Source organism: Aedes aegypti, chromosome 1 (assembly GCF_002204515.2).
Source record: "Aedes aegypti strain LVP_AGWG chromosome 1, AaegL5.0 Primary Assembly, whole genome shotgun sequence".
Lineage (NCBI taxonomy): Eukaryota > Metazoa > Arthropoda > Insecta > Diptera > Culicidae > Aedes > Aedes aegypti.
The window spans coordinates 298,822,018-298,845,918 of NC_035107.1; the positions used below are offsets into that span (position 1 = coordinate 298,822,018).

The 23,901-nt window shown below is 41.1% G+C and overlaps 1 protein-coding gene across 1 annotated transcript in view; it reads left to right on the forward strand.

Moving 5' to 3' along the window:
• Nucleotides 1–23,901, forward strand: part of LOC5565937 (protein serrate) — a 206,572-nt gene that overhangs the window by 33,544 nt on the left and 149,127 nt on the right. The window contains exons 2-3 of the mRNA XM_021838237.1: nucleotides 21,743–21,860; nucleotides 21,955–22,238. Of these exons, the coding sequence (XP_021693929.1) occupies nucleotides 21,743–21,860; nucleotides 21,955–22,238 (402 nt within the window). The remainder of the gene's footprint in view (nucleotides 1–21,742; nucleotides 21,861–21,954; nucleotides 22,239–23,901) is intronic.

The window sequence follows — 23,901 nt, forward strand, 5'->3', positions numbered from 1 at the left end:
TTAAGCAAGCCCATACAGAAGCATCTGGGAAGTTTTTCAAGAAGCTTTTGAGAAGCTCTTTCAGAAGCTTCTGGAAAGCTCTGTAAGAACCATTAAGGAAGTTCATACAGAAGCATCTGGAAAGCTCTTTCAGAAGCTTCTGGGAAGCTCTTTCATTACTTTAGGAAAACTATTTCAGAAGCTTCTAGTTAACTCTTTCAGAAGCACTTTTAAAAACACCTAGGAGGCTCTATCGGAATCTTCTCGAAAACTATATCAGAATCTTCTGGAAAGCTCTTTCAGAAACTTCTGCGAAGCTCTTTCAGAAGCTTCTGAGAAGCTCTTTCAAAAGTTCTGGGATGCTCTTTCAAAAGCTTCTGATTAACTCAATCAGAAGTTTCTGGGAAACTCTGAAGCATTTAGGAAGCTCATACAGAAGCATCTAGGAAGCTTTTTCAGAAGCTTCTGAGGAGTTGTTTCAGAAGCTTCTGGGAAGGTGTTTCAGAAGCTTCTGGGAAGTTTTTTTTAGTTTCCGGGAAGCTCTTTCAAAGGCTTCTGGGAAGCTTTTCCAGAAACTTCTGTGAAGCTTTTTCAGAAGCTTCTGAGACGCTCTTTCAGATGTTTATGGGAAACTATTTCAGAATCTCCTGGGAAGGTCTTGTAGACGCTTCTAGGAAGCGATTTTAGTAACATCTGGTATGCTTTTTCAGAAGCTTCTGGGAAGCTCCTTCAGAAGTTTCTTGGAAGTCCATTCAGAAGCTTCTGAAGCATCTGGGAAGTTTTTTTTCAGAAGCTTCTGGAAAGCTCTATTGAAAGCTTCTGGGCAGCTCTTTCTTAAGCTTCTGGGAGCACCTTATGAAGCTCCTGAGAAGCTCTTCAAGAAGCACTCAAGAAGTTCCAGAAGATTCTGGTATGCTCTTTCAGTGGGTTCTTGGAAGTACGATCGAAGCCTTCTGGGAAGCTCTTCCAGTGGCTTCTGGTCAGCTCTCTCAGAAGCTTCTGGAAAGCCCTGCAGACGCTTCTAAACAGGTTGTTTAGATGCTTCTGAAAATTAATTTTTAGACCACTTTAATTAGAATCATTTGACACATGTTTTAAGAGTTGCTAGGGAATTTTCTGATTTATGTTGGCTAACGTTTCTGAAATGCATTTCGAATGCTCCTGAGAAATTTCCATATAGATCTAGAATATGAAAAAACTTATTAAGATATGTTCAAGCAAGCTTATATGAAAAAAAAACGCAAGGTTATAAGGAACTTTCTTAAAACATCTCTTTTGTTTTCGTATAGTATGTGAAAAGCTTTTGAAAAGCTTGTTTGAAGCAAAGATTCTTCCAAGCTGTTGTCCAAGCTTATCACGAACGATTGGAGAAATCCAGAAACTGCTCTGAGGTCACCATAGAGCTTTTGAGGCTCGTACATGTAGGTTCAGATACGCTTTTAGAAAGGTGTGATGAAACCTTGTAGAAGCACACTGAGTTCTATGAAAACCCTAAGAAAATTTTTGAGAATCCTTTTTAGCACTTTGCTAGTGCACAATAAGTTATTTTGCAATACTATTTGAAGCTTTTTTGAATATCTTATGAAGTTCTAAGAACTTCTTTGTTGCTTACTCAACTTTCCAAGATTGTGAGCATCTCATATTTTTTGAGAACTTATTGGATAGTTCTCAAAAAACATGAGATGCTCACAATCTGGAAAAGCTGAGTAAGCAACAAAGAAGTTCTTAGAAAATTTTTCGGAATATTTTAATAGACTTTTTTGAAGCTTTCCTACAGCTCAAAAGCAGCTCAAAAAAAGTTTTAAAATGTTTTCAGAAATACTCCGGAGAACCATACCTGAAAACTTCTTAGATTTTCCTGAAAAACTTTTAATATGCTTTTAGGAAATGTGTTAATTGTTTGTAATAACCAAAGCAGCCGTATATCGGGCGAAAACTAATCAGTACGACTAAAATAATGCAAGTATAGAGCTCATCAATGTATCTGCCATAAATCAGCTTAAAGGCCCAATATACGGTTAATTGGTTGGTAAAAGTTTCTGAAAAGTTTTTGGATAGATACACTAGGGAAGCTTCTGGAAAAGCTCATGGAAAACTACAAATATTTTTCATAGAAAGCATTTCATAAGCTGCTAGCTAAGAAAAGTGAAGGAAGCTGTAGCGACCGGCCATTTTTTTCTCACAAAACACGGGTTCTATTGAAACACGTTTTAATCTTCAAACCAAACCAGCAAACTGAGTCTCGAAATTTGACATTTTCTTGACAGCCTACTGCTATTCAAAAGCCTTTTTATTCGCTTTCTGCTCATTTGAGTCTATTCTATGTTTCTATCTTTTTCTATTATATTTCCCTTTGCCGTAAAAAGTGAGGATAAAATAAAATAAAAAGAAAAGTCCCCTGAATGGGTAAGCAAGAGGCTAAGTTAGAGTAAAAACTGTTCCCCGAGAGGATAAAATAAAATAGTTCGCTGAGAGGATATATTAAAATGAATGAGTCCCCTGAGAGAGTAGGCAAAAAAGTCCCCTGAAGGGTACGTAAAATAAAAGAAGCCCCCTGTGAGGGTAAGCAAAAAAATCAAAAGTCCCCTGAGAGGATAAGCTAAAAAGTCCCCTAAGAGGGTGAGCAAAAATAGGCCCCTGAGAGGATTATCGAAAAGAAAATGTCCCCAGAGAGGGTAAGCAAAACAAAAGTCCTCGGTAGGGTAAACGAAAAAAATAAACATGAAAGTCCCCTGAGATGGTAAGCAAAAACAATAAAAAAACAAAAACATAAGTCCCCTGAGAGGGTAAGTTAATATAAAAAGTCCCCTGAGAGGCAAAGTTAGAGTAAAAACTGTTCCCCGGGAGGATAAAATATAAGAAAGTCCCTTGAGAGAGTAATAAAAAAAGTTCCCTGAAGGGTACGTAAAATAAAACAGCCCCCTGTGAGGGTAAGCAAAAAATAAATAAATAAAGAGTTCCCTGAGAGGGTAAGCAAAAAAGGGAATTCCCTGAGAGAGTAAGCAAAAACAAAGTCCCCTATGAGGGTAAGCAAAATACAAATAAAAAGTCCCCTGAGAGGGTAATTGAAAAAAAAAACCCTTGATAGGGTAAGCATAAAAAGGCCCCTGAGAGGGTTATCGAAAATAAAATGTCCTCAGAGAGGGTAAGCAAAACAAAAGTCCTCTGTAGGGTAAACAAAAACAAAATAAAAACGAAAAGTCCCCTGAGAGGGTAAGCAAAAACAGAGAGTCCCCTGAGAGGATAAGCTAAAAAAACCCCTGAGAGGGTAAGCGAAACAAAAAGTTCCCTGAAGCAGTATGCAAAAATATAAATAAATAAAAAGTTCCCTGGGAGGGTAAGCAAAAATAGCCCCCTAAGAAAGTAAGCAAAAAATAAAAAAAAATAAAAGCAAAGTCCCCTGTGACGGTATGCAGACAACATTAAAAAGTCCCCTGAGAGAGTAAACTAAACAAGTCTCCTAAATAAGAATGTCCCCTGAGAGGGTAAACAAAAAATAAAAAATCATCTGGAGGGTAAGCAAAACAATAGAACAGTCCCCTGAGAGGACATGCAAAAAAAAAGAAAGTCCCCTGAGAGTATAAAGAAAAAACAATGAAAAGTCCCCTGAGGGTAAAATAAAAAAATTCTGAGAGGGTAAGCTTAAATGAAAATTAATAGCAAATTCCCTTAGAGGATTGATCATACAATTACACAGAGTCGATCTCCTGAGTGAGGTGGGTAAGCTAGAGTAAAAAAAGTTCCCTGAGAAGAAAAGATGGAGGATTTATTCCTCTGAGGGCAAAATAAAACCGTTGAGAGGGTTAACTAAAAAAATGTCCCCTGAGAGAGTGACTGAAAATGAGAAACAATTTGAGCAAATTTGGATGTATTATTTAATCCAACAGAGTAAATCTCCTGAGTGAATAAGCTAGAGTAAAACGATTCCCCTGAGGAAATAAACTAAAAAAGATATTTTCCCCGAGAGGGTAAGATAACAAAAAATAAGTCCCCTGAGAGGGTACACCGGAATGAAGTGAGTAAGTGAGCTTTCAATGAGAGGGTGGTTTAAACAACAAAAATTAGTCACTCGAAAAAATTCTTTAAAAACAGAATGTCTAATGAAGTGGTTTGTCTATAAAGGTATATAAAACAAAGTGGTTATAACGGAAGAAAAAAAATCTATAAATAATCATTTTAAAATATTAATAAAAATATAAGAAGATCTTGATAAGCTTCCAGAGAGCCTTCGAAAAATATCGGCAAAGTTATTCAGTTATTATTTCTGTAAAGAACAGGCTTTTCCCAACCAGACTTTCAGAAAGCTCTTAAGAAGTAAACTTAGTATTTGGATTTTTGTTTTATTCAAGGAACGCTATCAAGGTGTTGGCAGAAAAATGCCATGGTTATGCTTATTAGTAATGTTTCGCATTGGATATGCATCATGAAGATTTTACACCTCATTTCGATCCCTGTAGATTCAACTTCAGTTCACCGCATTCGCCTCGCGGATCGTTTCCCACACATTCATCCCAATTGAGCTATTTTACGATTCCGTCGGCGATCAGCTCCAATTGTCGCATTTTACGTTTTGCATATCCCCAGAGCTTACTTCGATCGAACTTCAGAGACATCTTCTTCATCTTCCGCCCTTCCAATGCCCCAGCGCGCGTCGATGGTGGCAACCAAGACGACAACTACCATGATGATGTCATCCCTTCCAGGAAATTCTTGACTCTCGGATGCGAACGCATGCATCTCTCCATCGTCTGACGGTGTGGTCTGCTCCTCTACGCCCCGTTAATTGGCCGAAGTCTCGATCGCCCGGAGCAGATTCTCATTTGACTGCCGTTTGTCGCACATCGCCCATCAGCTATCGATCGTTAACATCGATCGGTTGGACGTTGGATGGGATCTCAGGCTAATTAGGAAATTATTCATCGGTTGGTGCTCCGGATTCGATCAGAGTAGTCGTTATCGGATCGGCTTGGTGGCGGCGGAGTGGAGGAAAGATCAATATTTGGACATCGAAGCATGCGCGTTAATTGGGTTGAAGTTGTCGCCGTCGTCGTTGCCGCGGAATTTATGGTTCATTTCAATTCAATCTTCGACGAATTCACAGACGGATTTTCGGGGAGGTTTATAATGAGACCGCCGAGACCCGAGGTGGCGATAATGATCTTCGGCGAATCATCGTCGCGCGATGGTGTTTTCGCGCAAATCAGGGGGCCGGCATGATGGTCATATTTTGTTGCCTCTTATCGAACGCAAGCAGTGCTCACCAATACTATTACGCTATAAGCAATGCAACTGGTGTGAATGTGGGAAAACGAACCTAGGCACACAAAATCTACGTATATTGTTCATCATTATTTCCATTCCAAAGTAAGTTTCATTTCTATTATCGTGAAAAGCACAATGAAGTGTTGTTTTTCTTCTTGCGGTGACGATTTTCATAATCAGAAGAACAATTATCACGATGATAACATTTCGCATCATGAGTTTCCAATACATACGGATGCGAGGAATCGATGGCTAAATGCCATTGCTAACGCGGATAAAACCACTCATAAGAAAACCGAAGACTTGCAATGCATATTCTAACATACCAGCTTTGCGCAGTTTTTGTCTTGTTTGGCGCATTTTGTCCCATTTTCACTCATACGGAAGGTAAACATTCAACAAATATATGAGTGTGCGTGAGAATTGCAACTGGAGTATAAATTTATGCTCCCGATAAGAAGGCACAACAAAACCTGTCAAATACCATATTGAAAAACTATGATGTCATCCCTCTGGCGCAAATGGATTTCGTGAGAAATTGCTCTGAGGCATCGGCTCCAAGGTTCCGGAAACGCTGATCATTGCTGAAAAAATCGAGTAAATGTCGAAAAAAACGTAGTAGGCGATGGTCTTTGTAGGTCGTTATGAAAACGGGGCTACTTGGATCGATACGCAAACGGAATGTTCCGAAATTATTCAAATCAGGTGTGCCAGAATTTAAATCACCTCGTCACTTCCAGACATGCTCGATTTCCGACAATTATCGTGTACGAAGAAAAAACGAGTGTCCGAAGCGTGGTGGGCTATGAAAATTTACGACACCCCGAAATCGAAGCCGAATTGGGAAATCGTGTTTTCGAGCTGTCGTCGTCGTCGGGGAGCTGCTTAGAAATTCCTAGTTGCAAGTGTGAAGTAACAATTTAAATGCAAATGACATTGTGTCGCACCGAGGAGCGAGATGTGTCGAGACATTTTTTTCTATTGAACTTGAATTGCAGCTCTAATGAGACGGGTCTGTCCGCGGACCGGCGCGGAATACTAATCACCTCGCGGAGGGTCTTTCCCACACGAATACACGAGGTATGCGCTGTCCGATCGACCTGACCGTGAGTTCTCGGAACTGCTGCCCGAGCGAGGATCAATAACCTGCCGATTGACTCTTCGTGAGTACTCGGCTGGACATTTAATTACTTCGGGACCTAAAATTTATCGACGACAATAAAGTTCTTTCGAGAAATAAAAATCTACTGCTCACCGAGGTTAAAGGCGACAAAATCCGATCGCATCATCAATCGATCAAATCGCAGTAACCATCGCCGTTCGTCGTAAAAGTGGGTCTCGGTTCCCATCGTCACCATGACAACGGACAAGCTACTCGAACATGGCGGGCGACAAACAGCTGCGCGCGATTGTGGCGCTATCTATGTAGCTGTCAGATTCACCATTGATCGCTCGTCGTCTGAGTCGGAGACCGAGTCTGACGAACCTCGAATCAAACGACCGATCGGATCGGATCGAACCCGTTCCTCACAGCACGTGAGAAAAAATGCTTTGAATCGATCATCTCTCCTGATGGGCGAGGACGGCGGACATGGGGCGGATAAACCTGTTCTTTCCCCCCTCGTCGCATCCTCTTCACCCGCCCAATCGGCAACACTGTTCTAGTTCGTCGCTCATAAAAGGGAGATGACGATGACGACGACCAGCACCAGCGGCAGCGATATCACCGTAAGTAACCATGATAGGCTCCGATCCGAACTCCGACGACATATGTGACGACGATCAAGCACCACACAGAGACCCGAACAGGAAGGAACGAAACAACAATTAAACGTCAGCGGTTGTGGTTTGTTTTGCTCTTCTCGTCCTCGTCGTCGGATCTCCAATCGGATGACCGACGACAAACCAGTTTCGATCGAGCAGCCAGCGGTGCATATTACAACAAGCAAGTGTCGTTCCCCTTGGGCTGTTTGTGTTTGACTTTTTGCATGCATAAATCTGTCAACTGGGGTTTTTTTTTGTCCATCATCGTTCGGGTGCACGCCGCGAGCCTACTTTGATACCACTCGGAACTGGAGCAGTCATCGGCGATGCAAGTTCTACGAAATAGGGTCCTAAAGCCATGTCCCAATTTTTATACCATACGCTTGAGTTAAGGCCAGAACCACATGTTTACTGAATTTTCAAGTTATTTTCGTTGGTTTAAGGCCAAACATATTTATTTAGGTTTTTGAGATTCTATCACATCCTTGCATAAAACTCAAATTTTTGGTATATTTTGTTTTCCGTGTGCCGCTTGAAATGTCAGAAAAATGTCAGCCCCAGTGTTCATACTAAAACCCCTGTGACATTTTTGTCGACAAATCATGATCTAAAGTGTCAAGGTTAATTTTTGGAACCATTTTTTAAATAAAAGTTTAAATTTAAAGTCGTTATTTGAACTGAATAAACTGATAAAATAGTTGCAAGGACATATTATTGAATAAAAACAATAATTCATTTTAAAATGTTGTACTCAATTACCGTAGGTGTACGGATTTGAAGACTACGGCAAATTTGATAGTTTCGTAGACAAAATCAAAGAAAAATAAATTTTGCAATGAGTTTTATAGAATTCGAACTGTTTGTTGAACAGGATTATTATGATAGTTGACATGTTTATGGGTTCATATCTATCTACAAATGGAATGGTGTTTGTATGTCACGAAAATGCATTTGAACGGGGTAAAGAACTAACGTGATCCCTTCACTGCTGCATTCATCAAGGGTTTCGATTTTGCGCAAGGAAAAAGTCCAGGCAAGTCTCCGGAATTATTGAGAAAAACGTGGAAAACTTAATCCATCTCTTTGCATATGAATTTTTCATTGTGTTTTTCAGAAGCTTTAAATTTAAAGGTAAGACAAAGTTTGCCGCTACCACTAGTACTAAATAAAAAAGAAAGGAATGTAAGTTGAAAAGATAATAATGCTAAATGTTTGAGATTGTTTTTCTGATTTCCGCAAAACATACTGTTGAAAATGGCACTCAGTTGAGCCTTAGTTTCAGATTTTCCCAACTTACGAAATGTATTCTCAGAAGGTTTTAGAAGTGCTTCCCAGACACTATTGCGAGAGTATTCCAGAGGCTTAAAGAGCTTCCTAGAAGCTTCTGAAAGAACTCCCCTGAAGCCTCTTGATGACCTTCTCAGTAGCTTCTGAAAAAGCTTCCCAAAGGATGATTTTGAACGAGCTTTCCATATGCTTCCGAAAGAGCTTCTCAAAAGATTCTCAAAAGCTTCTGTACGCGCTTCCCTGAAGCTTCTGAAAGAGCTTCCCAGAAGCTTCTAATAGAGCTGCTCAGAAACTTTTGGAAGAGCTTACCAGAAACATCTGACAGAGCTTCCCAGAAGCATCTGAAAAAGCTTCACAAAAGCTTCTGAACGAACTTACCAGAAGATGTTTCTGAAAGCTTCTCAGAATCTCCTGGAAGACCTTTAAAGTAGATGCTTCTTAAAAAGATTCAAGCTAATTCTCAGAAGGTTCTGTAAAAGCCTTCCCGAAGTTTCTGAAGAGCGTCCCCGCAGCTTCGAAAAGCGCTTCCTAGAAGCTTATGAAAGAGCATTTCAGAAGCTTCTGAAAGAGCTTCTCAGAAATACCTCAAAGGCCTTCCCAGAAGAAGCTTCTGGAAGAGATTCCCAGAAGCTTCCGAAAGAATTTCCCAGAATATGTTTCTGAAAAAGCTTTCCAGAAGTTTCTCAATAGCTTGTAACGGAGGGTGGTAGGTCATTTGGCATAAAGTCGTTTGGCATAATGTCGTTTGGCATAATGTCATTTGGCATAAAGTCGTTTGGCATAATGGTCGTTTGGCATAATGAGTCTGAAACCAAGAATTTCTCAATTTTTGTTTTTACGTTTCTATTGAATCTTTCTGATGACACAAGGCTTGTTTTGGAGTCAATTGATACAAAATGACACTCTATTCAACAATCATTCGCTCTTGAATAAATTTAAGCAAATTAGGAAAGTTATTGCCAATAGTATTTTATTATTTATCCAGAAATTACCCTTCTTTCATATATAACAATTCTTCTTTTGAGTTTCGCTATTGGAACAAATTTTTGCACTGAAGATTTTTATATATTTAGCACAAATTTACCCTTCTATTAATTGTTCTATTTTTTTCCTAAATATGATGTAACCATTATTTTAGGAATGAAAACTGTTGATTTTAAATTTCAATAAATTTCTCCTTCTTTAATGCATAGGCTGTTCTTTGGAGCTATATTTTTTAAGTATTTTTGTATACAACCGACAAAAAGGCGGCAATCGATAACATTGATCTGCTCAAATTATCAGCGAAAAGAGAAATCGCTTACTGCAGTTACTTTGATGGGTTGTGCTACTTTTCCCCGAATGTCGTTTCCCCGAATGCCATTTCCCGAATATCCCATTTCCTCGACTAACCCACTTCCCCGGAAAATTTTTAGCACCCATAATTGTCGTAACTATATACATTTCAGGGGGGTGAACGAACTGACCATCTAATATGCACCCTTCTTTATTTAATTGGCGGTTCTTTCGAGTTTTACCGTCTTCAGCATTTTTGCCAACATACTTCCTTCTTTTGACTGTTTATCATTCTTTCTCGTCACCACTTTTCGGGGGAACCAGTCATTGCCGCAATAATTTTTGGCGTCAATTCTTGTATTGGTTTAATTGTAAATTTTGCCTTCTTTTAAAAATAGGCTGTTCTTTATGTTTATACTGTTTTAAATTTTATTATTTAGTAAAGCTAATTGTGAACCATTTTTATTATCAATTCTTGCCAGATGTGTTTTTAGAATTATAATTATTTCAGAACCTGACAATATTCAATATATACTTTTTTTGGGGCAAACGCGTGATCTCCTTACGAGATATGCTGGGAAATATATTATTTCAATCACAAATTTTCCCTTTTCTCGATAATAGACGGTGTTTTTGATGTACACTTCCAAAATTAGAATTTATATTGAACCGTTGAAAAGTTTTGCCACAAATATTTTCTTTTAAAGATGTGTTGTTCATTTGAGCTGTGCTGTGAAAAGATTTTTTTTTTGCGTCAGAGTCTGAAACATTTTAAACGAAAAATAATCTGCTCTCGTATAAAGGCTATTTTTGCATTAAGTCACATTAATAGATCTTTTGATTAGAGCTTTTGATATTTTGCAAAAAAAAAATCATTCTTTTATCAAGTAATTTTCAGCGAGTGTTACGTCCAAACTGGGACAGAGCTTGATATGCAGCGAAATATTCTATGAACGTTCCCTTGATGAATAACTGCGAACTTTCCTTGCCAATTTACTGTTTTCAAATATGTATATCGCAACAAGTTCAAGGGTACTCTATGTTCTGAGATGTAGAGACCCGTCACGAGTTTTATTTAGTAATGCTCTATAATGTCACAACATTTTTTGAAATTCTTAGCTCGGATAATCTCTGAACGAACACCACGCTTATTTAGAACCTACCAAATTTTTTTGCTGTGGGCTCGGTGGTGTTGATCTCGGCAAAAGCTTAAAAAATGCCGATATTCATTTCAAGTCAATCATTATGCCAAACGGCCATTATGCCAAATGACCATGATGCCAAACGGACATTATGCCAAACGACCATTATGCCAAACGACTTTATGCTAAACGGCTTTATGCCAAACGACCTTATGCCAAACGACTTTATGCCAAACGGGGTACAATCGTAACGGAGCTTTCAAAAAACTTCGGAAAGAACTTCCCAGAAGATGCTTCTGAAATAGCATTCCAGAAGCTTCTCAAAAACTAGTAATGGATCTTCACATGAGCTTTTGAAAGTGCTTCCTAGAAGCCTACTCAGCAACTTCTGAAAGAGCTAATCAGAAACATCTGCAAGAACTTTCCAGAAGCTTTTGAGAGAACTTCTCAGAAGATGTTTCTGAAAGCTTTTCAGAACCTCCTTGAAGACCTTTTCAGAAGATGCTTCCAATAGAACTTTCAAGAAGCTTTTGAAAGAACTTCCTGACGGAAGGTTTCCAGAACCTTTCAGGAAGTTCTTTCCTTCTTTCAGACCTTCTGTAAGAGCTTCCCAAAAGCTTCTGAAAGTGTTTCTCATAAGCTTCTGAAAGAGCTTCGCAGAAACTTCTAAATGAGCTTCTCAGAAGCTTCTGTAAGAGCATCCCGAAAGCTTCCGTAAGATCTTCCTAAAAGCTTCTGTAAGATCTTCCCAGCAGCTTCTGAAAGAACTTCCCAGAAGATGTTTTTGTAACAGCTTTCCATAAGTTCTCTATAGCTTGTAATAGAGCTTTCCAAAAGCTCCGGAAAGATCACCACAGAAGCTTCAGAAAGGGTTTACTAGAAGCTTCTGAAGAGTGTCCCAAAAGCTTCTACGAGAGGTTCTCAGAAGCTCCTGAAAGACCTTGTCGGAAGATGCTTCTGAAAGAGCTTTTCGGAAGCTTGTAATAGAGCTTCTCAGAAGCCTTCCTAAAAGCTCCTAAAAAGCTTCCCAGAAATTTCTGTATGAGCTTCCAAAAAGCCTTTGTAAAAGCTTCTAATAAGCTCCTGTAAGAGCTTCCTAGATGGTTCTGAAAGAGCTTCCCAGTAACTTTTGGAAGAACTTCCCAGTAGCTTTTGGAATAGCTTCCTCGAAACTTCTAGAAGAGCTTCCCCGAAGCTTTTGAAAGTGCTTTTCAGAAGCCTCTGAAACAGCTTTACAGAAGCTTTCCAGATACGCCGAAAGAGGTACACAGAAGCATCTTGAAGAGCTTCCCAGAAATTGAAGACTCTTCCGATACAAAATCACATGAGCTTTTTGAAGTTAATTTTATGATTTTCTGAAATGACATCACAGACCTTCCTTGAACAAGATAAAATATCTCTTAGCAAGTACTTAAATTATTCTATGTTCTTCATGCAAAGCGCCTGAAGAGCTTTAAGCATCATAGAAGCTTTCTAAGAGCTTATTAGGAGATCTCCGAAAGTTTCTAGAAAGATTCTTGTGAACTGCTTTTTAGTCACTTATGGGGTATTTTTCATAGAATCTTGATATTTTCCTAAAATAATTGTGCTAGATTTTAGTAGTTTTCTGTTGAAAGCTTCTCAGAGCATTTCCTAAAATAGTATACACGATTATCTGAAGCTCAATAGGAAATTTTCCAAATGAAGTAACTGTACACATTCAATACGGATTTCATCACCCTCTCATGTCACACCCAAATGATTCCAATTATGTCATTGATTGCCCTCGACCGCCGCCGCCCGATCAGTACCGTTTCGATATCGGTCGATCCCACACCGAAAAACCCATTCACCATGACGTAACGGACCGCGTTGAGCTCCTCTCTTGAACTACATTCGTCACCTTTTCCCGGCTCATTCGGCTCGGGAACCTCGCTCTCTCTCCCCTTCGTCGATCGTCGTGTGTGGCGGCCCGGGCCTGGGCACAGGTTGCTTCGATTCGGACCAATTCTCAGCGCGACAGCAGCAGCAGCTCCGCTTAATCCGCGCGCTCGATCGGCTTACTTTTGCTTTATTGACTCTTGAAAAATCACACATACTTAAAGCGCATATGCCTGTAAGTTAATTAATAATAAATAAATAACTGTTTGTTTATTTAAATTACGGTGCGCTGCAGCGGAGGTACCACAACCAGCAAACCGGTTGTGGCGATCGACGGCGGCGGCCTTATGGGGCTGGTGCGAGGACGTGGCCGACGTCGACGGTGGGAATTTCTGGCGCTGCGCGCGACACGTCCGATCAAGTTTTCGCTCTCACACCCCAGCTCTTCGATGGGGATTGTACGAGGCGGTGCGATTGCACTTGCGAGGCGGAATTTGCATATTTATAGCGGGTTGAGTTGGCGATCAGAGCAGGCTAAGTAGTGTCCAGCGACCGTAGTAACCTAGTTTTTGGCCTGGATTTGGGCAAATTTCGCGAATTTCTTGTGGAACAAGGGCGAACGCATCTCCGCCTTCTAATACCGCTGTTTTCACGCCGTTATCGCTGTGCGATTCAGTTTTAATTAGCGACGTGAATATCATTTAGAAGCTCGTCGACATTCTGTAATTCGCACTCTTGCTGGGCAGTGGCGAGGCGTTTTATGGCTAGTCGTTGAGCGGTTTCCGGGGGCAGATTTATGAACACGCGTCGCCTCCGTTTCGTCTGAATGCCGAGCAGGTTCCCACGGGCATAATCCGGAACGGTTTATTGGGGCGCTGACAGTAGCGTTAACTGCTTCTCCGTTTAGTGAGTAGTGGTATGAGAAGCTATTATTAGGAGTCCAGTTGCTGAACGCACGTGCTGATAAGGGCGTGTGCTAGAACAGCTTATCATCTAAAGGGGAATTGCCGGAATTCCTCGGATTTACCCACTGGAGACACAGAATGGGCAAACTGAGGAATGTTTGGACGGTGACAGATTTGACGAACAATTGACAGATTTGACAGCGCAGTGGCAGCGGCGATTCATTCACTTTCACGGTCGCTCGATTCACTCGAAAAGTCACACCTACGCGCGTCACACAGTCGAACATCCATTACAACGGTTTACATTGTTGTAGCAGCGCGGCCTGCTTTTATTACCCAGCAAGAGCTATACAGCAATAAATTCCACAACCGGACTGTGATTTTCACAGTTTTATCTCATCTTTGTTTTGATTTTCGTTGAAGTCGAACAAAATGCCGCCGTTCGTTGGTTGCCAAGAGCAACGACGACAACTCTATCGCCTTGGACACGACGTCGCCGCCGCCTTCGCCTGCCTGCTATGATCCGCACACGTTTTGTAAGCCGTCAGTAAATGCGACGAAGCAAAATGAAATTACTGCGCTTTCAAGTGCGACGGGGGACTGTACCGGTCTGCCGTTCTTGTCTGCTGGCCGCTGCGTCCCGGTCCGGTGGTGGTCATTTCCCACAATGGCAATTAAAGTGAATCGAAGGAGCGAAAATTAAGAACTGGTCGTCGGTTGCCACCAAGCCTCCAAGCTCTCATAACGCGACAATAAAGTAAAGCAAGCGTTAAATTACTTCTCTCCTCCTGCGTCTGCTTCACGGGACAAGACTTGTTCTTCCAGCCGGTCCCAGACGCAAAGTACCATACAGCAGGTCCATGCTCCTCGTGCGTCCGTCCGTCCCGGTGCGGAGAAATTCTCCAAGAAGGGAACTTGCTTCTTGCGCGCGTCGCTTTTGCGCACTCTTCGTCGGAAGAAGTCCCGCGGTGTCACACAAATTACGAATTCTCCTGGAAATGAGCTATGACCATTTGGAGAGCGTCGTTCTTCGGTGCTCAATTGTTGCGCAATGAAGCGCGACCAAATGGTTCCTCCATGGCCACGAGGTGACGCGGCGGCGGCGACGACTCTCACACACAGCCGCCGCATTCCTCGGTTCGGGTAGTCATCGCCTTCTTTGACGACGACGATGCTGTTGTCATGGCGATGGAACGACCTGCTGCAATCTCGGTTTCGCGCAACGACCAGACCCGAGTCACACCCCGAGAACATATTCGCACTAAAAACGAGGAAAAACGCTGCCTTTTCGGCTCGATCAAGTTACCCGGGGGCGACAACGGGTCCGTCCGAATTTTAGCAACTTTTTCGTTAATCTACACCGTATGACGACGAGGAAACGACGTCTGCTGCGCGAGGGGAACTGACAATAAAAGAGATTTGTGTAATCGCTCTGTTGCGGAGAATCGGATTTCACTGCGAGCACTGCGATTTTCGTTGTCATCGGGTCGCCATTGCCGCCCATCCCACACTTCTCAGCCAGCGTCGGATCGAATTTCCTTCGGCCTTTTGGCTTCGTGCTTTTTATTATTGCACACTAGGTACGTGTCGACGATCAACAGCTCGAGAATTCGGCGAGGCGGCGGCGGCCGTCCTAATTGGACGATTTATGGCACAGTTTTTGTCCGATTTGGGAGCTTTCTAAATTTTTAGAACCGACCGACGACGCACGCACGCCCCCTGTATCTCAAAGGGGGTGGGGGATCCAAGCAGCCGAGGTGGTTGTCATCGCAATCATAAACATCGCCCGAAGGAGCGGATAGAGCAATAAAATTCATCAATCGTGAATAGAGAGAGAGATGGGGAATCGCTATGTGAAATGAATAGAGGCGTCATTAGAGAAAGTGTGGGTGTGAGTGAGCGTGGCCGAGCGACAAGGCGTTTTGGCGTTTTTAATGACTTTGTCATACATCATTTGGTCGGATGCGAGGGCGTGCAGGACGAAGGGGGTAGATGAAGAAGAGGCGGCGGTGGGACTCAAGCTGAGATTGACGTTTGGCGATAAGGAAGCAGCTAACGGCATTTTTTCTTTCTAATACATTCCGATGTGATTTGGTCCAGTAGAAAGCTGATTACTTCCATCAATATTTGAGATTTTATTTACTAAATTCAAGCGGAATTCATGTCAATCAATTATAGAATGTTCAGAATTTGAAGTAAGGATGTTTGAAGGAGGAGTCAAATTGAATGCAAATTTTAAGTGGAAACTGAAAATAATGTATTGAGTTACTATCTAGATCCTTTAGAAAAATCTCAGATAACCAGAATGTACGTATAAAGAAATCATCTTTTGCGTTATGCGATGCTTATATGTGCACAGATTCCGTCAAAAAGCCTTATGCGTATAAAAGTGGAGGCGATAATTCATATGATGGAAATTGACATACAATGCGAGTGTACAGATTTCATAACGACTCATATACGACTTAGTTTATGATAACAAAGTTGATTTGACAGCTGCTACGGATTGATTCGACTATACGTTTGTACGTTTATACAGGAACAACACAAAATGCACTGATGAACTCAGAAAATAGCGTTCTGTGCGATGAAATTCATCAATCAATCAATTTCATTCACCATCTTTGCGACGTAATTTGCACAAGTAAACGACATTTGTCGTCAATTTTTATGCGACTTCTTGTTGTCTGGGATTGAAATATTAGCGTAAAAGTAAAGTTCAAGTAAAAAAAAATAGAATATTTTTGAGCAAAACATCTTAAAGGCTTTCCATTCCTTGTCTTTCAGAGGTTTTTGTAGCATCCCAAGCGCATCCCATAGGCTACTTAGATGCATGTATTTTTGATGCACTTAACATGCTGTTCATAGTTTTTCAATTCTACAAAGCGTTTAAGAAGCTCATGCGACATTTTTGTAGCAAACTGGTGGAACGTTCTATAAAAATAGTGGCTTTTAAGAAACTTCGACGCAGCTGATTCAGCAGCTCTTAAACTCTCTTCCAAACGTGTAAGTAAATTTCAGAAGGTTTTTTATATGTCGTTAAGAGACGTCTTCAGAAGCTATGGAAAAGCACTTAAGGAGCTCTTTCAGATAAAGAAAACTGGTTATTTGGGGTCGCGACTAAGATTAAGAGGCTTATTGAACCAAGCCAACAAATCTTTTAATGCAGCTTAGTAGTTGTATACAAAGCTACCCGAAAGGACTTTAATAAACCTCCGAATTTGTAGATGCATTCTGAGAAACTCCCAAAAAAAAGTGTATTTTAAAAGATTTTGATCATCTCTAGCATATAAAAATATTTATTGATTATTCATGGTAAAAACTTTAAAATAGCTTTGAAATAAAGCATCTGGAAATATCTGAGGAAGTTTTTTCTAAACTTTTCTAATTATTCAGAGTAACCATTTTAATAGATTCAGAGAAGCTCTTGCAGAAGCTTTTAGAAGTCTTTCAGAAGTTTCTGGAAAACTATTTGATAAGCTTCTGGAAAGCTCCTTCGAAAACTTCTGGGAAGCTCTTTCAAAATCATCTAGGAAGCTCTTTTAGGAGCTTCTGGGCAGCTCTTTCGAAATTTTCTGGGATGCTATTTCAGAAGCTTCTGGAAAGCTATTTCAGAAGCTTCAGGGAAGCTTTTTCAAAAGCTTCAGTGAAGCTCTTTCAGAAGCTTGAAGGACGATTTTAAAGAAGCTTCTGAGAAGCTCTTTTAGCAATACCTGGGAAGATTTTTCAAAAGCTACTGGGAAGATTTTTCAGAAGATCTAGAAAGCTCTTTTGATATTTTCTAGGAAGCTTCTCAAAGAGCTTCCCAGAAGCTTCTGAAAAAGCTCTTTTAAAAGCTTCTGGGAAGCTTATTCAGTCGCATCTGGGAAGCTCTTTGCTCTTTCGAAAGCTTCTGGGATTCTCTTTCAGACGCATCTGGGAAGCTCTTTCAGAAACTTCTGCGAAGCTCTTTCTCAAGCTTCTGGGAAGCGCTTTCAGAAGATTCTGTGGAGCTCATTAAGAAGCTTCAGGGAAGCTCCTAAAAGCTTTTCTAAAAGCTTCTGGGAACCTTTTTCACAAGTTTTCAAAAGCTCTTTCAGAAGCTTCTGGGAAGCTCTTTCAAAAACTTCTGGGAAGCTCTTTCAGAAGATTCTGGGAAGCTCTTTCAGAAGCTTCTGGGAAGCACTTTTAAAAGCTTCTGTGATACTCTTTCACAAGCTTCTGGAAAGCTCTTGCAGAAGCTTCCAAAAGCTCTTACAGAAGCTTGTGGGAAGCTCTTTCAGAGCCTTCTGCGGAGCTTTTTCAGAAGCTTCTGGGAAGCTCTTTGAAAAGCTTCTGAAAAACTCTTAAGAAGCTTCTGGGAAGTTCTTACAAAAGCTCCTGCAGGCTCTTCTTAAAGCTTCTGGGAAGCTCTTTCAGAAGCTTCTGGGACGCACCTTCAGACGCTTCTGGGAAGCGCTTTCAAAAACTTCTGAAAATTTATTTCAGAAACTTCTGGGAAGCTCTCTTTTACAAGCTTCTGGGAAGCTCTTGCAAAAACTTCTGGAAATTTCTTTTAGAAACTTCTGGGAAGCTCTTTCAGTAACTTTTGGAAAGCTACTTCAGATGCATCTGGGAAACTTTTTTAGAAGCTTCTGGGAAGTTCTCTCAGAAGCTTCTAGGAAGCTCACTCAGAAGCTTCTAGGAAGCTCTTTTAAAGCTTCAAGGAAGCTTTTTCAAAACTTATGGGAAGCACTTTCTGGGAAGTTTTGCAAAAGCTCTAGGAAGCTTTTCCAGAAGCTTCTGGGAAGCTCTTCCAAAAGCTTCTGGGAAGCTCTTCCAGAAACTTCTGGGAAGCTCTTTCAGAAGCTTCTGGGACGGTTTTTCAAAAGCTCTTTCAGAAGCTTGAAGTACGCTTTTAAAGAAGCTTCTGGGGAGCTCTTTTAGCAACACCTGGGAAGATTTTTCAAAAGCTACTGGGAAGATTTTTCAGAAGATCTCGAAAGCTCTTTCGATATTTTCTAGGAAGCTTATAAAAGAGCTTCCCAGAAGCTTCTGAAAAAGCTTCCCAGAAGCTTCTGAGAAAGCTCTTTCAAAAGCTTCTGGGAAGCTTATTTAGTCGCATCTGGGAAGCTCTTTGCAGTTTCGAAAACTTCTGAGATGCTCTTTCAGAAGATTCTGGGAAGTTTTTTCGGAAGCTTCTGGGAAGCTCTTCAAAATTTTCTGGGAAGCTCTTAACGAGCCTTCTGCGGAGCTTTTTCAGAAGCTTCTGGGAAGCTCTTTCAGAAACTTCTGCGAAGCTCTTTCTCAAGCTCCTGGGAAGCGCTTTCAGAAGATTCTGGGAACCTCTTTCAGAAGCTTCAGGGAAGCTCCTAAAAGCTTTTCTAAAAGCTTCTGGGACCCTTTTTCACAAGTTTCCAAAAGCTCTTTCAGGAGCTTCTAGGAAGCTCTTTCAAAATCTTCTGGGAAGCTCTTTCAGAAGCTTCTGGAAAGCTCTTTCAGAAGCTTTTGGGAAGCACTTTTAGAAGCTTCTGTGAAGCTCTTTCACAAGCTTCTGGAAAGCTCTTTCAGAAGCTTCTGGAAAGCTTTTTCACAAGCTTCCAAAAGCTCTTATAGATGCTTCTGGGAAGCATTTTCAGAGCCTTCTGCTTTTTGAGAAGCTTCTGAAAAACTCTTAAGAAGCTTCTGGGAAGCTCTTTCAAAAGCTCCTGAAGGCTCTTCTTAAAGCTTCTGGGAAGCACTTTCAGAAGCTTCTGGGAAGCGCTTTCAAAAACTTCTGAAAATTTATTTCAGAAACTTCTGGGAAGCTCTCTTTTACAAGCTTCTGGGAAGCTCTTTCAAAAACTTTTGGAAATTTCTTTTAGAAACTTCTAGGAAGCTCTTTCAGTTACTTTTGGAAAGCTATTTCAGATGCATCTGGGAAATTTTTTTAGAACCTTCTGGGAAGCTCTCTCAGAAGCTTCTATAAAGCTCTTTCAGAAGCTTCTTGGAAGCTCTTTTAAAGCTTCAAGGAAGCTTTTTCAAAACTTATGGGAAGCACTTTCAGAAGTTTTTGGGAGACTCTTGCAGATGTTTTTGGAAAAATCTTTCAGAAGATTTTGGGAAGTTTTGCAAAAGCTCTAGGAAGCTTTTCCAGAAGCTTCTGGGAAGCTCTTCCAAAAGCTTCTGGGAAGCTCTTCCAGAAACTTCTGGGAAGCTCTTTCAGAAGCTTCTGGGATGGTTTTTCAAAAGCTTCTTGGAAACCATTTCAGAACCTTCTGGGAAGCTCTTCCAGAAGCTTCAGGGAAGCTTTTTAGAAGCTTCTTGGAAACTTTCAGAAGTTTTTGGGCAGCTCCTTCAGAAGTTTCTAGGAAGCACTTTAAGAAACTTTTGGCTAGCTCCTTCAGTAGCTTCTCTTTAGTTTTTTCAGAAGCTTCTGAGAACCTTTTTCAGAAGCTTCAAGGAAGTTCTTTCAGAAGCTCCTGGAAGCTTTTATAAAAGCTTCTGGGAATGTTTTTTACAAGCTCCCAAAATCTCTTACAGAAGCTCTTTAAGAAGTTTCTGGGAAGTTCTTTCAGAGCCGTCTGTGGAGCTTTTTCAGAATCTTCTGGGAAGCTCTTTGAAAAGCTTCAGGGAAACTCTTAAGAAGCTTCTGCGAAGCTCTTTCCGAAGCTCTTTCAGAAACTTCTGGGAAGCTCTTTTAGAAACTTTTGGGAAGTTCTTTCAGAATTTCTGGGAAGTTATTTAAGAGCTTCTTGGAACGCCAGAAGCTTCTGAAAAGCTTTTGGAAAGCTCTTAATGAGAATCTTTGATGCCATGTTTAATATCACCATCAAATATCAATTGTCTGTATTTGGAGACACTAAGTTACGCAACAATCTCCACTTTCGAAATGTTTTTGTTTTGTTTCACACAATTATTATACATTTTCGCATTGAAGATGACGCGTCTTTTTCTGACAGCGTCAAAACCCGTCACATCCACGATAATGAATTCCGTCCCAATTTTCGCTACTCCCAATGAGCCAAACTCCATCAATCACCGCTCATTCGTCTCTCTCCGTTACGCAACCCATCCGCTAACCATTCCAAAAGTGAAGCGTCTCCGTCTTCATCAGCATAAAACTAAATTCGTCCTCAATTGGCTTTATCCTGAAGCGCCCTCTCTAATCCATCGCTTTGTCGTAATCCATCAAAATCCAGCGCCAGAAGCCTTGGCCAAACCAAAGCAACCCAGTTTCGGACCACTCAGTGGCCATTTAAAATTGCAAATGCCTACTGCCTTCGCACCCGCCAAAAACGGCACGAAGCGGCGTGAGAGTAAACACATCTTGCCGATCTGTCGATCCATCCCGCATCCATCCATCCAAATCAGCTGCCCAAATTGGGCTTCAGCAAACCCGCCGACCGACCGACAACGAGTAACGAGCGAATATCCGAAACTGAAAGCGAAAACCACTCACTCACGATGCACTCGGCGGCGAGTGGAGCTCTTAATTTGAATAATGAAATCATCACACCTCATCATTATTACCGGCCGATGTGTGATTCTCCGACAAGAAGCGGTCTGGGAAAATTTTGCTCAATCACCAAGAGCAGCCGAAAAGGCTCTCTTAACCTTGACTAATTGATACTTGTGTCGAACGTTGGTTGGAGCATCATCGAATTCGTCACCCGAAACGGGACGCCGATGAATTTTTAAATTGCCCGCTACGAGCTAAAATAATAACCGTAACGAGTCGCAGCAGCAGGCCTTGACAAAAGCTCGGGCCGCGAAAGATGACGAAAAGGGCGGACCGACGGTTTTCGGCTCGCGCTCGTGCGACGACCGTGAAAAGTAATGATGATGTCGCGCGCTAAAATATAGGGTTCGAATCGATCGCAGCAAGCGAGACACGATCGCAGCACCCGAGATGACACAAATTTTCTCCGTGATGACGAAACAATAAGGAAAACAAGCAAACGCATACGAACAAACAGCGCGAATGGTCTCGGTGACCGCGAAGCTGATTAAGGTTAATATCTGTAATTATTGGCTAATTAATTGCGGCGTAATAAATAATGATTTTCTTCTGAATTGGTGGGCCTTTTAGGCGATACCAATCTTGATGGTCGTCGCATAAATAATCGCCGCTCGGGTTGCAGCGGGAAAAATGCGGGAACTGTGCCGTTTTGGGGCTGGGAAAGATAAAAAATTAATAACCATTTTTTTCCGTGTCGTTCTCTCGGCAATCGGGACTCTCTCTCTCTCCCCTTTCTTCGCTTTCTTTTGACCCTCATGAGTATGCGTGCCTTAACTAATCGGTGTCTTCTTGTCCGATTTTTTTTCCAGGTTTCCTCGTCGGGCTTCTTCGAGATGCAAATTCTGGAGATAGCCAACACCAATAGCCATCTACTGTCCGGATATTGCTGCGGTCTACCGGCGACGAAGCAGCGATTACAGACGACCGGTAACTCTCCAACGAAAACCCGACTAGCAGGCCTGCGGTTCCATTCTAACCTCAAACATTTTTCTCTGTCGTTTTTTACCCCCACGATAAATAGGATGTCCGGCATGTGCAACGGCTTTTAGGTTGTGTCTCAAAGAGTACCAGGGCACGACGTCATCGAGCAGTGGCCAGCAGCAGCTGAAGTCGCAGAAGCAGCAGGGCAGTAGTAGCGCAGCGGAAGCCCTGCTGCTGGCCGACGAACCGCAAACGGCTGCCTCGTCGGCCATGTATGGGTGTGCCTTTGGCAATGCCAGCACCCCCACGTTAGGGGGCTCGAGCTTCGTCCTGTCCGACTCGGAAGTCGGTCGGGTCACGCTGCCCTTCACGTTCCGGTGGACGGTGAGTCATTGTTTAGAATAATAAGTTGAACAGGGCTAATTGGGGCAGAAAGGTGTTCGTCGCCTGAGTTTTGGGCGGCGAAGTAGGCGTTGATGTTTTTTGTAGGGAAATGGCATGAACATTCTCCTTATAAAAGTAAGAAAATAATCGTTACACCTTATATTTGCTTGAAATTTTTCACTATTGCGCCGAACTGTGACATTGATATCACTCTTCCAAATATTCTTTCCCATTCTGTCAAACTGTATACCGAAAATCGAGTGGAACTGATGAACGTGTCACCATTGCTTATAGAAAAGGTTTCAAATTTGAGCCCATTAGAGGAAGTCGTACGAATTCGTACATTTTGTTCTCATTCCACATCTTGTCATCGAGATAGAGAACCATAGTAAAAGGTATGAATACAGTTTGTTATTGCCAAACAATAGATGACACCTATAACCTTCATTATTGATAAAGTATATCGAAGTCCATGCACCATATAATAGTTTTATACCAACTTGATATGAAAACAGTGCCCCGTACGAAAATGAAATTGAGCCACTGTATATTTCTGGTACCACCCTGGATAAATAAAGATCTTGAAAACTCTAGAAAACCTCATATCGTTATTTTCAGGCTTCTCCAAGAATGCTGAACAGATTTATATGATTTTTTCAGAGTAGCTCTTTATTACCTGGTATTGTTTAGTACAATTTTTTTTTTTTTGATATATTGACCAAAAACACAATGGCCGACAAATACATTTTTTATGAAGAATGTCGGTCCCCCAAAGAACATCGCCAGATCACCAATAATTAATATCGACACTCCTTAAATTAAAAGAGTTTTTTGAGATCTTGTGAGAAAATGGTACAAAAATCTCGAGAAACAAAAAAGCTATCGTGATTTGAATTTTTTTTGACGGTGAAAAAAGAAGCTGCCAGTAGAGGGGTTAAGTTTTGACTATTCATCATAACTTTAACATAACTTTCCTTCAATTTCACTCCACAACAAAATTTATTAATTTTCATTTTAGACTAGATTTTTTTGACAAGAATTGCTCAAGAAAGAAAGTCGATTAATTTAACATATTTCCAAATGCTCATTTTGAAGCTTCTTGAAAATATTTGATAAATTTTTATGACAACGGAAATTTTCATCGAAAGTTTTACATATTTTTAAGCACTTTTAAAAGGCCTTTCAGAAGCTTCAGGATATTTCTCAAAAACTTCTGGAAAGTTCAGTTGGAAGATTCTGGAAAAAGTTTTCAAAGAATTTCGAAAAGCTCTTGCATGAGATTCTGGGATGCTCTTTCACAAATTTCAAGAAAAACGTTATCCCGAAAGCTCTCAGAAGGCATTCCAGGAAAGCCTTTTCATGAAAAGATTGCTCAGAAACTGATGTGAAGCTCTTTCAGGAGCATTTGGGAAACTCTTTCAGTATTTTCTGATAAGCTTTTTCAGAAGCTTCTGGGAAACGCATCTTAAAGCTCAAGGGATGCTAGTCCAAATGCATTCAAAGGGTTCATTCAAAAGCTTTCGGGAAGTTCCTTACGAAGCTTCCAGATTTTTTTTTTGTTGAGCTTCCTGAAAGATCTTTGAGATGCTTTCGGGTAGCTAATAGAGAAACTTCCTGTCAGCTTTTAACGAAGCTTTTCGAAAGATCTTGAGAAAACTTCCAA